This window comes from Lepidochelys kempii, chromosome 1 (genome assembly GCF_965140285.1).
Source record: "Lepidochelys kempii isolate rLepKem1 chromosome 1, rLepKem1.hap1, whole genome shotgun sequence".
NCBI lineage: Eukaryota > Metazoa > Chordata > Testudines > Cheloniidae > Lepidochelys > Lepidochelys kempii.
Window position 1 is genome coordinate 188,305,592 of NC_136380.1, and position 18,176 is coordinate 188,323,767.

At 43.7% G+C, this 18,176-nt stretch overlaps 1 protein-coding gene across 6 annotated transcripts in view; it reads right to left on the reverse strand.

Annotated features, from left to right (window-relative positions):
* Positions 1–18,176, reverse strand: part of EPHA6 (EPH receptor A6) — an 879,356-nt gene that overhangs the window by 88,179 nt on the left and 773,001 nt on the right. For all 6 annotated transcript variants that reach the window (XM_073305263.2, XM_073305254.2, XM_073305245.2 and 3 more), the window contains one exon: positions 16,482–16,543. In XM_073305263.2, the coding sequence (XP_073161364.1) occupies positions 16,482–16,543 (62 nt within the window). The remainder of the gene's footprint in view (positions 1–16,481; positions 16,544–18,176) is intronic.

Below are 18,176 nucleotides of genomic sequence, written 5' to 3' on the forward strand. Positions count from 1 at the left end.
ACTCTGGCAAATGACGTGTAAAAATATAATTAGGAAGGCCAAAAAAGAATTTGAAGAACAGCTAGCCAAAGACTCAAAAAGTAATTGCAATTTTTTTTTTAAAGTACATCAGAAGCAGGACGCCTGCTAAACAACCAGTGGGGCCACTGGACAATTGAGATGCTAAAGGAGCACTCAAGGATGATAAGGCCATTGTGGAGAAACTAAATGAATTCTTTGCATTGGTTTTCATGACTGAGGATGTGAGGGAAATTCCCAAACCTGAGCCATTCTTTTTAGGTGACAAATTTGAGGAACTGTCACAGATTGAGGTGTCATTAGAGGAGGTTTTGGAACAAACTGATAAACAGGACCAATGGTATTCACCCAGGAGTTCTGAAGGAACTCAAATGTGAAATTGCAGAACTACGAATTGTAGTTTGTAACCTATTATTTAAATCAACTTCTGTACCAAATGACTGGAGGATAGCTAATGTGATGCCAATTTTTAAAAAGGGCACCAGAAGTGATCCTGACAATTACAGGCCGGTAAGCCTGACTTCAGTACTGGGCAAACTCGTTGAAACTATAGTAAAGAACAAAATTGTCAGACACATAGATGAACGTGTTTTCTTGGGGAAGATTCAACATGGTTTTTGTAAAGGGAAATCAGGCCTCACCAATCTACTAGATTCTTTGAGGGGGTCAGCAAACATGTAGACAAGGGGGATCCAGTGGATATAGTATACTTAGATTTTCAGAAAGCCTTTGACAAAGTCCCTCACCAAAGGCTCTTAAGCAAAGTAAGCTGTCATGGGATAAGAGGGAAGGTCCTCTCACGGATTGGTAGTGGGTTAAAATACAGAAAACAAAGGGTAAGAATAAATGGTCAGTTTTCAGAATGGAGAGAGGTAAATAGTGTTGTCTTCCAGGGGTTTGTACTGGGACTAGTCCTATTCAGCATATCCATAAATGATCTGGAAAAAGGGCCAGAGCAAAGACAAAAGGGAATTGTCTTTTGTGAGCTGGAGTTTTCTCTACCTAAAGGCAGGGTAGTTAACCTCCTGCAGGGAAATTCACAAGTCTTCACAGACCTGAAGTTGTTTTTTACCTAAAAACAACTAGAGAGGTTTTCTGTCTATTTGCCTGGAGACAAAGGTGTTAGTTTTTGGGTTTTTTGTTTTTTTTTAGGATTTTGATTTTTTGAACAAAAAGCACAGATCTTAAAAAGGAATTTTTTTTTCCTTTGGGCTGCTGAAAAGCAGGTTTTTGGCTGAAAGCAGTTAGAGTTTTTTTTCTCTGCTTTGGGTCCAGAGCAGAGACAAAAGGGAATTATCTTTTGTGAGCTGGAGTTTTCTCTACCTAAAGGCAGGGTAGTTAACCACCTGTAGGGAAATTCACCAGTCTTCACAGACCTTAAGAAGGTTTTTTTTTGTTTTTTTTTTAACCTAAGAGCAACTAGAGGGATTTTCTGCCTATTTGCCTGGAGACAAAGGTGTTAGGGTTTTTTTTTTTTTAGGATTTCTCTGTAAGCTGACAATCAGTATCAGAGAACATAGGTATCCGGACAGCACAACAAAATTTTACAAGCCAAGGGTTTTTTTTGTTTTGTTTTCTTTCTAACTCTCAGGTGTAAAGTTAGTTAAAAACAGAGAGGTTACGATGACAGACTCCACGGTTCAACAAAAGCTGGAATTAGCCAGATTTGAGGGTGAGGAAAAACAAAAGGAACATGAAAGACAGATAGAACTCATGCGGATGAAAATGGAAGAAAAGGAAAAAGAGAGGAAGCATGCACTGGAGATGGAGAAGGCAAAGGCTCAGCAGAATATACTAACAAACCCTAGCAATCCTTCTCCAGGTACCACTTCCCATCCCAGAAAGTTCCCCATCTACAAGGCAGGCGATGATACCAATGCCTTCTTAGAAAACTTCGAAAGGGCCTGCCTTGGGTACAGCATCTCTACAGACCAATACATGGTAGAGCTGAGGCTGCAGCTCAGTGGACCCTTAGCTGAGGTGGTGGCTGAAATGCCTAAAGAACACATCAACCAGTATGAACTGTTTAAAACCAAGGCGAGAGTCAGAATGGGGCTAACACCCGAGTATTCCCGTCGGCGGTTCAGAGCCCTAAGGTGGAAACCAGACGTGTCATTTACCTGACATGCCTACCACATTGTGAAACATTGGGATGCCTGGATATCAGGAGCAAGTGTTAAATCTCCAGAAGATTTGCCCTTCCTAATGCAAATGGAACAGTTCTTAGAGGGTGTTCCTTAGGAAATAGAAAGATACATCTTAGACGGGAAGCCCAAAACTGTAATCGAGGCAGAGGAGATTGGAGCCAAATGGGTGGAGGTGGCAGAAAGGAAAAAAACTGGTCGCAGTTGGAGCGGATACCAGAAGGGACAACTTCAGACCACACCTACTATCGGGGGCAGCCCAAGGCCCCAACTACCCCCCAAGGAAACCTCCAGAAACCTTATCGTCCCGCCACACCGTTCTCCAGCAACCCACCTCACCCCAGTGACCCGTCAGCTGGACGATGTTTTAAATGTAACGAGCCGGGGCATGTAAAGGCCAACTGCCCCAAGAACCCCAACAGATTACAGTTCATTGCAGTGGAATCACACCAGAGGTCCTCTGGCCCAGATACCTCCCAGATACCCTTGGAGCGGAGGGAAACTGTGAGTGTGGGCGGGAACAAGGTCACTGCGTGGAGGGACACCGGAGCACAAGTGTCTGCTATCCATGCTTCCTTAGTGGACCCCATCTTAATCGACCCAGAGGTCCAAGTGATGATTCAACCCTTCAAGTCCAACTCTTTCAATTTGCCTACAGCCAAGTTGCTTGTCCAGTACAAGGGCTGGTCAGGAATGTGGACTTCTGCAGTCTATGATGATTATCCCATCCCCATGCTGTTGGGGGAACACTTGGCCAATCAAGTGAAGCGAGCCAAGAGGGTGGGAATGGTCACCCGCAGCTAGGCTAAACAAGCCGTCATTCCTAGCTCTGTTCCGGAAACTTCTACCAGGACCCAGTCAGAGGTGATGGACCCGGACACCGGGACGATGTCTGCAACAGCAGTAGTGGATCCAGTCCCAGACAGAGCCAGAACCAGAACCGGTGGAACAACTAGCACCAGACCCATTGCCAGCACTGAATCCAGTACTTGCAACCCCAACACCAGAGGGCCCCACCGAACCTGAACCGGCAGCAGCCCATAACCCTACACAAGAGGTTCAGCCGGAACCTGAACCCCAACATAGTACACCAGTGGAGAGCGGTTCACTGTCAACGGAAACAGCCCCATCCCCTACATCGCTTCCAAAGGGACCAAGCCGAGGTCCACAATCCAATGAGGAACTGATGTCTCCAGCATCAAGGGAACAGTTCCAGACAGAAGAGGAAGCAGATGAAAGCCTCCAGAGAGCTTGGACGGCGGCACGAAGCAAGCCACCAACTCTCAGCTCTTCCAATCGATCCAGGTTTGTTGTAGAAAGAGGACTTTTATACAAGGAAATTCTTTCTGGTGGACACCAGGAAGACTGGCATCCTCAGAGACAGTTGGTAATTCCAACTAAGTACCGGGTCAAGCTCTTGAGCTTAGCCCACAATCATCCTAGTGGCCATGCTCGGGTGAACAGGACCAAAGACCGTTTGGGGAGGTCATTCCACTGGGAGGGACTGGGCAAGGATGTTTCTACCTATGTCCGGTCTTGTGAGGTATGCCAAAAGGTAGGAAAACCCCAAGACTAGGTCAAATACCCTCTCCAGCCACTCCCTATCATTGAAGTTCCATTTCAGTGAGTAGCTGTGGATATTCTGGGTCCTTTTCCGAAAAAGACACCCAAAGGAAAGCAGTACATACTGACTTTCATGGATTTTGCCACCCGATGGCCGGAAGCAGCAGCTCTAAGCAACACCAGGGCTAAAAGTGTGTGCCAGGCACTAGCAGACATTTTTGCCAGGGTAGGTTGGCCCTCCAACATCCTCACAGATGCAGGAACTAATTTCCTGGCAGAAACTATGGAAAGCCTTTGGGAAGCTCATGGGGTAAATCACTTGGTTACCACCCCTTACCATCATCAAACAAATGGCATGGTGGTGAAGTTTAATGGAACTTTGGGGGCCATGATACGTAAATTCGTAAATGAGCACTCCAATGATTGGGACCTAGTATTGCAGCAGTTGCTCTTTGCCTACAGAACTGTACCACACCCCAGTTTAGGGTTTTCACCATTTGAACTTTTATATGGCCGCGAGGTTAAGGGGCCATTACAGTTGGTGAAGCAGCAATGGGAGGGATTTACACTTTCTCCAGGAACTAACATTCTGGACTTTGTAACCAAGCTACAAAACACCCTCCGAACCTCTTGAGCCCTTGCTAAAGAAAACCTACAGGATGCTCAAAAAGAAAAAAAAAGCCTGGTATGATAAATATGCCAGAGAGCGTTCCTTCAAAGTAGGGGACGAGGACATGGTCTTAAAGGCGCTCCAGGCCCATAAAATGGAAGCATCGTGGGAAGGGCCATTCACGGTCCAGGAGCGCCTGGGAGCTGTTAATTATCTCATAGCATTCCCCACCTCCAACCGAAAGCCTAAGGTATACCATATTAATTCTCTAAAGCTCTTTTATTCCAGAGAATTAAAGGTTTGTCAGTTTACAGCCCAGGGAGGAGATGACGCTGAGTGGCCTGAAGGTGTCTACTATGAAGGCAAAAGTGCTGGTGGCGTGGAAGAGGTGAATCTCTCCATGACCCTTGGGCGTATACAGCGACAGCAGATCCAGGACCTGTGCACTTGCTACGCGCCGACATTCTCAGCCACCGCAGGACTGACTGAACGGGCATACTACTCCATTGCTCACCCAACCTTACCGGGTGTCTCCTCAAGCTAAAACTGCTATAGAATGGGAGATCCAGGATATGTTACAGATGGGTGTAATCCGCCCCTCTGGCAGTGCATGGGCATCTCCATTGGTTCTAGTTCCCAAACTAGACGGGGAGATACGTTTTTGCGTGGACTACCATAAGCTAAATGCTGTAACTCGCCCAGACAACTATCCAATGCCATGCACAGATGAATTATTAGAGAAACTGGGACGGGCCCAGTTCATCTCTACCTTGGACTTAACCAAGGGGTACTTGCAGGTACCGCTAGATGAATCCGCTAAGGAAAAGTCAGCCTTCACCACACATGTTGGGCTGTATGAATTTAATGTACTCCCTTTCGGGCTGCGGAATGCACCTGCCACCTTCCAAAGACTTGTAGATGGTCTCCTATAGGGGTTAGGAGAATATGCAGTCGCCTACCTTGACGATGTGGCCATATTTTCGGATTCCTGGGCAGAACACCTGGAACATCTACAAAAAGTCTTTGAGCACATAAGGGAGGCAGGACTAACTGTTAAGGCTAAGAAGTGTCAAATAGACCTAAACAGAGTGACTTACCTTGGACACCAGGTGGGTCAAGGAACTATCAACCCCCTACAGGCCAAAGTGGATGCTATCCAAGAGTGGCCTGTCCCAAGGTCAAAGAAACAGGTTCAATCCTTCTTAGGCTTGGCTGGTTATTACAGGCAATTTGTACCTCAATACAGCCAAATCGCCGCCCCACTGACAGACCTAACCAAAAAGAAACAGCCAAATGCGATTCAGTGGACCGAAGAGTGTCAGAAGGCCTTTAACCAGCTTAAAGTGACACTCATGTCTGACCCCGTACTAAGGGCCCCAGACTTTGACAAACCGTTCCTAGTAACCACAGATGCGTCCAAGCGTGGTGTGGGAGCAGTTTTAATGTAGGAAGGACCGGATCAAGAATTCCACCCTGTAGTGTTTCTCAGCAAGAAGCTGTCTGAGAGGGAAAGCAACTGGTCAGTCAGTGAAAAAGAATGTTACGCCATTGTCTACACTCTGGAAAAGCTACGCCCATATGTTTGGGGACGGTGTTTCCACCTGCAAACCGATCATGCTGCGCTACAGTAGCTTCATACCATCACGGGAAATAACAAAAAACTTATTCGGTGGAGTTTAGCTCTCCAAGATTTTGATTTCGACATCCAACACATCTCAGGAGCTTCTCACAAAGTGGCTGATGCACTCTCCCATGCAAGTTTCCCAGAATCAACTGGTTAAAATCGTCCTTGAGATGTGGAAAATATCGTTAGTCTTTATATACTTGGTAGTATATTTAGAGGTGCATGTGTCTTATTAACTCTGTTTTTTCCTAGAGCTCCAGGAAGAAAACCCAGCCAGTGTTTCACTCTATCTGTGATTTGGGGTGTGTGTCATAAATATAAAGGGAAGGCTAACCACTTTTAAATCCCTCCTGGCCAGAGGAAAAAACCCTTTCACCTGTAAAGGGTTAAGAAGCTAGGATAACCTCGCTGCCACCTGACCAAAATGACCAATGAGGAGACAAGATACTTTCAAAAGCTGGGAGGAGGGAGAAACAAAGCCTCTCTCTTTGTCTGTGTGATGCTTTTGCCGGGGACAGAATAGGAATGGAGTCTTAGAACTTAGTAAGTAATCTAGCTAGATATGCGTTCGATTCTGATTTCTTTAAATGGCTGAGAAAATAAGCTGTGCTGAATGGAATGGATATTCCTGTTTTTGTGTCTTTTTGTAATTTAAGGTTTTGCCTAGAGGGATTCTCTATGTTTTGAATCTAATTACCCTGTAAGGTATTTACCATCCTGATTTTACAGAGGTGATTCTTTTTACTTTTTCTTCTATTAAAATTCTTCTTTTAAGAAACTGAATGTTTTTTCATTGTTCTTACGATCCAAGGGTTTGGGTCTGTGGTCACCTATGCAAATTGGTGAGGATTTTTATCAAACCTTCCCCAGGAAAGGGGGTGTAAGATTTGGGAGGATTTTGGGGGGAAAGACATTTCCAAACGGACTCGTTCCCAGTAACTGGTGTTGGATGTTTGGTAGTGGCAGTGAAAGTGCAAGGGCAAAAGGTAAAATAGTTTGTACCTTGGGGAAGTTTTAAACTAAGCTGGTAAAAGTAAGCTTAGGAGGTTTTCATGCAGGTCCCCACATCTGTACCCTAGAGTTCACAGTGGGGAAGGAACCTTGACAAGGGGTAAACAGTGAGGTGGCAAAATTTGCAGATGATACAAAACTATTCCATATAGTTAAGTCCCAAGCAGACTGCGAAGAGCTACAAAAGGGTAGCACAAAACTGAGTGACTGGGCAACAAAACGGCAGATGAAATTCAATGTTGATAAATGCAAAGTAGTGCACATTGGAAAACGTAATCCCAACTATACATATAAAATGATTGGGTCTACATTAGCTGTTACCACTCAAGAAAGAGATCCTGGAATGATTGTGAATAGTTCTCTGAAGACATCCACTCAATGTGCAGCGGCAGTTTAAAAAAAAAAGGCAAACAGAATGTTGGGAATCACTAAGAAAGGGATAGATAATAAGACAGAAATATCACATTGCCTCTATATAAATGCCTGGTACACCCACCTTTTGAATACTGTGCGCAGATATGGTTGCCCCATCTCAAAAAGGGTATATGGAATTGGAAAAGGTTCAGAAAAGGGCAATAAAAATGATTAGCGGTATGGAACGGCTTCCATATGAGGAGCAATTAATAAGACTAGGACTTTTCAGCTTGGAAAAGAGACGACAATGGGGAATATGAGAAAGGTCTGTAAAATCATGACTGGTGTGGAGAAAGTAAATAAGGAAGTGTTATTTACTCCTTCTCATAACACAAGAACTAGGGGTCACCAAAATAAATTAATAGGCAGCAGGTTTAAAATAAACAAAAGGAAGTATTTGTTCACACAACACACAGTCAACCTGTGAAACTCCTTGCCAGAGGTTGTTGCGAGGGTCAAGCCTATAACAGGGTTAAAAAAAGAACTAGATAAGTACATGGAGGATAGGTCCACAGTGGCTATTAGCCAGGATGGGCAGGGATGGTGTCCCTAGCCTCTGTTTGCCAGAAGCTGGGAATGGGTAACAGGTGATGGATCACTTGATGATTACCTGTTCTGTTCATTCCCTCTGGGGCACCTGGCTTTGGCCACTGTCAGAAGACAGAATTCTGGGTTATATGGACCTTTGGTCTGACCTAGGATGGCCGTTCTTATGTTCATGCTTTACAAGTACGCATGAAGGCCATAGTTTTACAAGAAAACAAACAAAATAAGGGCCAGATTATTCTTCTCCAAATGAAAAGAACTCTGATCTGACTGAAAAGGAAGGTGGGAGTGCCAGCTTTGAAGCCCACCCAAGGAGGCATTGTGCGGCTTGAGTATCAAAGGCTTTCAGGCTATGTCTACACTGCAATTAAAAACCTGCAGGTGGCCTGAGACAGCTGACTTGGGGTCACAGAAGTCAGGGTAAGGGGCTGTAATAGCAGTGTAGATACACAGATACATAGATATTAGGGTCAGAAGGGACCATTATGATCATCTAGTCTGACCTCCTGCACAATGCCGGCCACAGAATCTCACCCACCCACTCCTGCGATAAACCTCTCACCTATGTCTGAGCTTACTGAAGTCCTCAAATCATGGTTTAAAGACTCCAAAGAGCAGAGAATCCTCCAGCAAGTGACCCGTGCTCCATGCTACAGTGGAAGGCGAAAAACCCCCAGGGCCTCTTCTAATCTGCCTCTGGAGGAAAATTCCTTCCCAACCCCAAATATGGCGATCAGCTGAACCCTGAGCATCTGGGCAAGATTCACCAGCCAGATACCCAGGAAAGAATTCTCTGTAGTAACTCAGATCCCACCCCATCTAACACCCCATCACAGGCCACTGGGCCTATTTACCATGAATATTTAAAGATCAATTAATTGCCAAAGTCATGTTATCCATCATACCATCTTTTCCATAAACTTATCGAGTTTAATCTTAAAGCCAGATAGGTCATTTGCCCCCACTGCTTCCCTTGGAAGGCTATTCCAAAACTTCACTCCTCTGATGGTTAGAAACCTTCGTCTAATTTCAAGTCTAAACTTCCCGATGACCAGTTTATATCCATTTGTTCTTGTGTCCACACTGGTACTAAGCTTAAATAATTCTTCTCCCTCATTTATCCCTCTGATATATTTATAGAGAGCAATCATATCAGATGTCTGGTGGACCCTCCTCCCTCACAGTGGGAACATCTACACCACAATTAAACAGCCCCTTGGCCCGAATCCTGCAAGCCTGAGGCAGCTGACATGGGCCAGCTGTGGGTGTCTAACTGCAGTGTAGACATACCCTCAGTGGCCAGGAGCAGGAGGAGCTGATCTCCATGGCATTCTGCTTTCATAGGCATCAGGAGACTGGATTATCCATTGCCCCCTTCACCACGTGTTGTCACTTAAACTAGTGACCAATGGGTGTTAGACACTACCAAAGCAGAATGACAGTGTTTACAGCCACTTTGCATCATGAAGATGAACACTCATAACTGAGGATACTTGAAGCACCCTGTACCTACCTGAGAGAGAAAACGGAGTTTTGCACTGGTGCAGGGGTGCCTGGACAAGAACCAGTGGTGCCGGAGGAGCAGGATGGAGAGTCTGACCAGCATGTAACTGGAAGATTCCCTTCCTTGCATATCTCTGGGAGTCACACAACTGGGAAGCTGCAACCCTTGACCCCTCCCTAGAACCCCATACCCCTCTCTCTTTATGGAACAGTTACATAAAAATGCCACAAGGCAAATCTTAAAGAGTTGTTTGGCCCCACCCCCCATAACCTCCCTCCCATGTAAATCCCTACAGCATTGGAATGGAAGAGTGAGACAACACACCACAATTAAATGCTAATGGATTACTAGTATAATCAGGCCTCTTAAAGAACAATTTATGGAACAAAGCAATTTAACTAGAACTGTGATCTGATTTAATGTTGCTGTGTCCCAATTTGCTATCTCAGTGCACTAATTATTGATTAGCGCATTTCAAAAGCCTAATGGAAATAAAATACAGTAGTTAAGATTAGCTACTCTGCAGCTGGAGAAAAACTACACAGGTAGCCAGGGAAGCAAAATAAAAGCTCTCGGAGGGAGAGTTTCTAATTTATTTTACAGGGTTCTAAGGTTCTTAGCCAGTCATAAACATAAACAAATCCCCAAATGTCAGTCTCTGGCTACATTCCTTTTGTGAAGCTTAAATCCTTAAAATGAACAAACCATCTCTAGCTACAGAACAGTGCAAAGTCAGGAGCTTTTCTATCTCTCACATTTCCCACTCTGACTTCTAAGCAGCAAAAACTCTCATGAACATGTAAGTCCATTCAATCTGTTTCTTACAGTTCCGATGCTAACTAGGCTCTGCTGCACTCAGTTGCTTCAGGCAGGCTGGCCCTGCTAGCAGGGACTTTGAAACAAACTGACGGGTTATAACTCAACAACCCCATGCTACCATCTGACCCTCTAGAACGACTGCTTAGACACCCCACTGGGGAGGGGATGAATCAACGCTGTGAGGCCGCTCCCAGGAGGCACCAAAAGACATACACCCGTTGTCACAACCACCTGATAAGACTGTGCTGAGGAAAATGTTGCTGTGCCACTACATTGCAGGGAGGCAGCGTGGTTCACTGACCAGGGTGCAGGAGTGGGAGCCAGCCTGACGTTCTATTTCTGGCTCCATCACTGACCTGGTATGTGATCTTGGCCAAGGTACTTCATTTCTGTTTCCCCACATGTAAAATGGGGATAACACCTCATTTGTAAAGCCCATGAGAGCTGTTACTGCTGATTAATTAATGGAGTGCCTGTGTGATATCTCACTGATCCTTCAGAAAGGATGATGTCAAAGAAAACAAGCCATGGAGTTAACAAAACAGGTAGGTTTCAGCAGTGATGTGCCAGTCTCTAAAGCTTTTCTTGTTCACATCCTATTTATCTTAATCCTCTCCTTAAACATCTTCAAAGCTTCTTTGTTCCATACCAAGAGGCCTGAGCAAGACTCCCTTTTGGCCAGCAGCTCCCACCTTCCATTCATCCATATTGGGTACTTATATGGCCTCTATCAACAAAGCATCTCAGCATCTTTTGTTTCTCTTCACAACACCCATGGAAGGTAGAGAAGTGCTATTATTCCATTTTACTGATGGGGAGCTGACACACAAAGACAAAGTGAATTGCCCTCAGTCTCACACATAGTCTGTGGTGGAGCAGGAAATTATATCTGGTTCCCCCAATCCTGGACTAGCACTGTAATCACTGGACCATCATTCCTCTCTAGTCACGGATCACTTTCGCCATCAGGAGCAAAATTAATGGGGAAAGCTCTGTAGTCTTTTCTCTCCTAACAGGATACTCTCGGGTAGAAGCTCCAAATTCCACTCCAGAAGAGGCTGGTGACAGAAATGGAGCCACATACCCTCTCTTCACTGGCTAATGCTGGCACTGGTCCAAATCTGAAAGTCTGTACCCATTTTTTGCTCAGCTGATTTAAAGGAGTTTAACCCAAGAAATAAATGAATATAGGGTTGCCAAGGGTCCGGTTTTCAGCCAGAATGCCTGTTCGAAAAGGGACCCTGGTGGCTCCGGTCAGTACCACTGACTGGGCTACTAAAAGTCCAGTTGGTGGTGCAGCGGGGCTAAGGCTCCACGTGGCTCCTGGAAGTGGCACACAGGGGCGGCTATGGGGGCTCTGTGTGCTGCCCCCGACCTGAAGGACCAGCTCAGCAGCTCCCATTGGCTGGGAACTGTGGCCAGTGGGAGCTGCAGGGGTGCTGTCTGCGAATGCAGGCAGCGCGCAGAGCCCCCTGGCCCCTCCACCTAGGAGCTGGACATGCCGACCGCTTCCGGGACCGCCTGAAGTAAGCGCTGCTGGGAGCCTGCGCCACGAACCCCATGCCCCAGCCCTGAGCCCCCTTCCATACCCAAACTCCCTCTCAGAGTCTGCACCCCCTCCCTGAGCCCCCTCATGTGCCCCAAACCCTTCATCCCCAGCCCCACCCCAGAGCTCGCACCACCAGCCAGAACCCTCACCTTCTCCCACACCCCAATCCCAGCCTGGTGAAAGTGAGTGAGGGTGGGGGAGAGTGAGCGACCAAGGGAGTGGGAATGGAGTGAGTGGGGGCGGAGCTTCAGGAAGGGGCAGGGCAAGGGTGTTCAGTTTTATACGACTAGAAATTTGGTCACCCTAAATGAATATGGACTTCTGGTTTGAGGCCACTGTGCTCTGGGAATTCCCCACTATTGGAACTTGAAAGTTGACTGCTTTCCTTAAAAGCCAAAGCTCTCTCCCGTGTATGAGATTTAAACAGAGGCAACATGCCCCAGTGGTAAGGAAGGCAGATTGATCATCAAGGGAGTGGAATTTTTATTTCTTCTTAAAAGGGTGGGTTTGGTTTATAGGTTAGGTTTGGGCATAGTTCCAAATTTAGGTCAGTCCTTTTGTAAGATCAGGGGAAAGAATTTAATTAATAAATTTAACTCTTGTATTTGGAAGTTTAATTTGCACATGCATGTTACAAGAGAGGTGATATTATGCTTATCAATACTATCTAATCTAGTACAGTGGGATGGGGGAAGAAAAGGAAAACGATAGCAAGTCAGAATTTAAGAGGAGGGTATTGTCTTAGAATCCATGTATCTCGGGCCATTTAGGGTGCTTGGTGTCTTGCACACATTGCTGAGATGAGGTAAAATGAAAATGTCCTTTAATAAATAAATAACCTTACTGAGTCTGCTGTCATTAGTTGATTCTCATTCATTAAATGCACAGCTGAATCGGCTTTCAAAATTATGAATGTTTGTGTACTGTGCAGTGTGGCAAGGCATCTCTTCCACCTTGCCCAGGTCAGTGCTTCCCTCCTCTGGTAGTGGGAGGCTTGGAATAAATCAAACCCACTCCAGACACTATTTGTTTTCCCACTTGGGGTTTAGTTTTGAATATTTTTGAGGTAGGCCTCAGGACAGGCCCAAAGAGTGCTCCTCCATCAAACAAAGGAAACAAATTCACATCACAAACAAAGGGGAATACCTGTTCCTATGTCATCTCTGGGTGTGGGCTGGGGGTAAGGTGTGCAGCCTTGTTATTGACCGAGAGTGACAGTCCTTCCCCTAAACAGGCAGTCACTTAGGTAGTTTCTCCTGTAGGGAAAAGGGCAGGTTTCCGCCCTGAAGAAGCCTTTCTCCCTGCTGCTACTAGCTCTGCAGCAGCATCTCTCTCCTCTTCTCTCACCAGAGGACCGTTTTTTGAAGGTCTCAGGCAGCCCTTAATTGGACTCAGGTGTCCCTGGTTGACATGAGATAACCTCTTCTCATCAGCTTATTGGGAAAAGGACCTTTATCATTCCAGGGCTGATATACTTGCAATCTACCACTCTTTTACTGCTGTGCAGCCAGACTTTGTCACGACATATTTCAGGAACATAAGATCCGTGTGTGTCTCTTTCATATATATGTATTTTTTGAGTCTGCGGTCTATTTCATATAAGCTTCTATGTGGTGCTTAAGGTATTGGTTTTGACCTAGCAAATCCTATAGAGTTTGGACCATCTCTCTCCCTGTGTGATACCAAAGCAACATGAAGAAGCCTGATCTTGCATTTAAGACCCTGGACTGGGACTCAAGTGATCTGGGTTCAGTTCCCAGTTCTGCCACCCACTTCCTTTCTCTGTGATCTTGGGCAAGGCTCTTATTTTATTCATGGGAAACTGCAGCATGGGGATGAGGATAATATTTACTTTCGCCCACCCTTTGTTTGTCTTGTCTGTTTAGACTGCAAGCTCTTTGGGGCAAGAATTGCCTTACTATGTATTTTGTAGTGCCTAGTACTGTGGGGCCCCAATGGAGATAGGGGCATTTAGATTCTACTGAAATACAAGTAATAGCACTAAAGCTAACAATTCTCTGGTTTAAGAGCAGGGGCTGATAGTAAGATGTCTTCCATGAAGGTCTTTAAATTCTGGAGTTCACTTTCCACATTGGTCCATCAGAGCTCCCATATGATGACTTTCAGGAACTAAGATATCTTTTTTTTTCAGGTTTTGGAGAAGGGCTGGGTTGAGGGATGTGGTGGTAACATGCAGGGTAACATTTTTGGAGGAGCACTTGCTATGGTGGGGGATATTCTTATATTTTGGATTTTTATCCTTTGGCTGCATGTAAGAACACCCAGAGCTGTAGAAAGAAACTCTTTTAAATATGAAGAAATATAGATGTTGTGAAGTTCTTCCAGATCTTGCCACATGAAAGGCTCTTTGTATTGTGCATAATGTGATAATACATTTTTGCATAATACAAAAGTGTATTATGATTTAGAGATAAACTCTCTCTCTACTTCTTTGTATCTTCACAAAAGCATTTCAAAGTTTAGACTTAAGAAATCGGCAGGAAGTAACTATTTTTAATGAAGCAAACTGATTTCTTTTTAAATTTGATACTGGCCGTCATTTGCTTTGGTAATTATTAACAGAAATTCCAATGAAATCTCCACAATGTTTTCGGATGCTGATTATTATTTAAAATCTTGTCAAAAGGCATTTTTAAATAGTAAACCAAATCTGCAGTGAGAAAGAAAGCTCAGAAAACAGCTGCAGAAAATAATGACTAGCACATTCCCAAACATTTTGCCTCAAAATATATTTGGTACAGTGTGAACACCATTGCTCTATAATTACCTCATAATTTTGATGATCTCAGCTTCTAACATAGTACTGTAAGTGCATATCAAGAATAGCTCATTAGATCCTACAGCTGTGCAGAGAAAGGTAATTGTGTGGAGGATTTCAGTATTTGAAATTGGCTTTCACCCTGATTCAGAACAAGACCCCAAAATTTCAAAGTTCTCCACAAAACAAAATGGAGCGCCAACTCAGAGAGACAATCTGCCTTGGAAGTCCAGGGGTCCCCAACTCAGAGGCAGTCTGACAGGTGACTCGCAATGAGCCAGTGAGGTGAACTGCTGGGAAACCAGGTGAAGGTGTGCCTGGCAGAGGTGTTTTGAAATCTGCCTGCGTTTCCGAAGGAACTTTGCCTGTGAAACAGATCGTCAACTTCTGATGAAAAATTGTTACATTTGAATTTTTCTGACCACTTCTAGTCGATACATCATAGTGTTATCCAATCTTGATGGAAGAGAGGGAGAGTGAATGTTTGGGACCAGGAGAGAGAAAATGGGAACTCCTGAGTTTCCTAGTGTAGTGAACAGAAATAGAGGGTAGATGAAAAAATAGAGGGGAATTATCAAAATGGAAGGCAAAAAATACATAAAAGCATCTTCAGTAATGCTTTTAAGGTAAAACTCTCTTCCCTCCAGATACCTCATCTTTTCCTGTATTGACTATTACCACTCTCCCCTTCCTTGCCTTCCTCTCAACCCTGCCCTGGTCCATTCAAAATACAGTTGCTAATATCACCACCTTTGCCTGTTATTCTGATTACATCACCCCATCTTTGAATCCCTCCGTTGTCTCCTTCTTCCCCACATCATCACGTTCAAGTTTCTCGCACTTGCTTTTGAAGCCACTGACTTTTCTTCCCCTCCCTGCTTCTCTGCTCCTATATCATACCAAGCCACCCCCAAGTGTTGTCAGGTTTGACCCTCTGCTTATACACTTTCCCACAAATACTTTCACACTTTCTTCCACCTCATCCCTTATACATGGAATGCCCATTCCACACTAGTCCACAAAGCCACTTAGCCTCTCCTCTTCCGAATCTCACTTCAAGGCCTACGTTTATCATGATGGCAACTAATAACGGTGAGATGGACGGTCAGTGTGGCTTACTGATATTTATACATGTAAGACAAATTTTAAATTATTCACATAGCTATCCTGAAATCGTAGGTTCCCTGCCGGTTTTGAGGGGTCTCTTAATGGAGGCTGTGCTTAAAGTAAGTGTATTTTCACGAACTGTGGAGAGTGCCAGAGCCCTCTACTGATGTTAGCAGAGGGCCCTGTATGACCTTGGGGGCAGCCTTTTCTTCCTTCCACCTCACTGATTAAAATCAAGTTCAAATGAAACAATTTCCCATGCTTTCTACATCCCTTCCTTAATAGTCACAGGGTGACCTTTAGGGGGAAAAGGGTAGTGTAGTGTAGAGACAGTGCACCAGTGAACTGTTTTCTAATTCAATTTGTTAAATGCAAGTAACCATAAATAATTACAAATCAGTTACCAACCCTGCTGTATACCTCCCCGAGCAAAAAATTATAACAAAGTATTTCTGAAAGTGATTGAGCAAAATGAACAGCTTCCATAAGGCAAGGCATTTGCGTTTCAATTTATCTTTTCCTTCATAATAGCACCATTTGAAATACATTTTGCTAAATATGGGAACTGCTCTTGTAGAAGAAATCAATTATATTCTTAAGTTTAAATCTTCTCTTTTCCAGTTATGCTCTAATGTATCACTGTACCTAAGAAATGTACCCTGGGGAAAATGCTTCTATTCTTCACTAAAAATCCATGAATAACATTATGTAAAAGTTAATTTATGATAAATGATTTAAAATCTTAACCTAGTATGGCTTCTTATTCAAATGTCATCAGAAAATGACACCTCACCCGCAGAAAGGAGTCAAGGGATCCATTCTCCATATATTCAACCACAATCATTACTGGTCTGCCTGCAAAGACAGCAAAGAAACACATTAGGATTATAGCTATATTAAGGGCTTGTTATATTTCCAGCTGTTACAAACAGATTATTTTAATTACTTAAATATGTAGCTCATTTTCAAAATCTTCCTCTACAGCACAAATGCATGTCATTGTTCTGTTATTCCTAAGCAACATTTTCAATCAATATTTTCTTTATTTGAGGCACTGAAGTAGCTGACTGCATACAGTTAATTTTGGCAGTGTTTTCTTTTCTTTAAAATAGTCAAACTAGAGTCCTCAATTCCAAACAGTTACCATTATTGTACCTGTCAGTGGGAGCAGTAGCATCTTTAACATGAAATGTGCAGTAATTACAGCTATATTCATAAAGAATACTTCTGAAAACACTCAAGGCAAGGCAAAAAAAAAAAAAAAGGGAAATTGATAAATCCTCTCCAAAAGAAACCAAACCCAGGACCAAAATCTGCTCTGCCAAAGAAAAAGCATGTAAGCCAAAAACTTCAATGATGCTATATACTATGAAAGCAAGGAAATCTCTCCTTTATGGTGTGTGTGTGTGTGTGTATATATATATGTGTGTTTTGTTTTACTGATCTGCTTTTGGTGGAGTTTCTAAACCTACATTTCCGTGAAACATGGCCAGTATATTTTTATCCATAGATATGCTGATGTAGTGTGGTCCTAGGCCACCAAAGCACTGAATTCAGTGCTTAATTTTTTCAAATCAATGGAACTATTCATGTGTTTAAGTAAACCATGTGCTTAAATGCTTTACTGGATTGGGGGCTATTGGGGTCTCTTATGTATTTCGTTCTGATTGACTACTGCAGATTTCCTAGTTGGTTCTGTATTATGTTCAGAAAAGAACCAGCTCAGAAATAGATTAACATATGGTTTTTACCAACATGTCCAACTTGCCCAGTTTTACATTTTATCTGTTGTATGTACCTAAAAGGCATCTTGCTGCTGGTATCCAGGCATGAGCTGTCACTCCAGAACTGCCTAGCAGGAACAGCCCAATTTACCTGCTAATCGGAGCCTACAGTGAGATGTTTCAGAATGGTTAGTACTACACAGGGTCAACTAATAAATACAAGACTAAAGTAATGATATGCAAGATTGTTGTTCTATCCACTTTTTCCTCCTGCCCAATCTCTTTGTGGCAATGCCTGTATCTGGAAGGGTCTATGTAAAACAGAACTTTTAACAACAGGTGCCATCATGACTTATCCCACTTCTCTCTAAACAGTCCCAATAATTTCAATTCCTTTGCAAGACCTTATGTAGAAGTCTTTCCCAGCCTATCTTTTTGTTTGTAGTTGGCTGTCCCTGGACTCATTCCTATTTCTGCTATACATTTTTTTCAGATGTGGTAATGAGACAGTAACATAGTAATCAGGGTAAGTGTGTACCAGTGATTTGCATAATGACATGATAATATTTCCACTCCTATTTTCTATCCCACTCTTTATACATACTAACTTTTTGCATATTTTTTGACTGACTGTGGACATTGTGGACAGTTCAATAAAATACATAGGCTCACTGACACTCAGGTCTTTCTCCTGAGTTGTTACAGTTAATTTAGAAATGAGAAAGGTATAGAAGTAGTTTGAGCTATTCTTTCAAATGTGCATT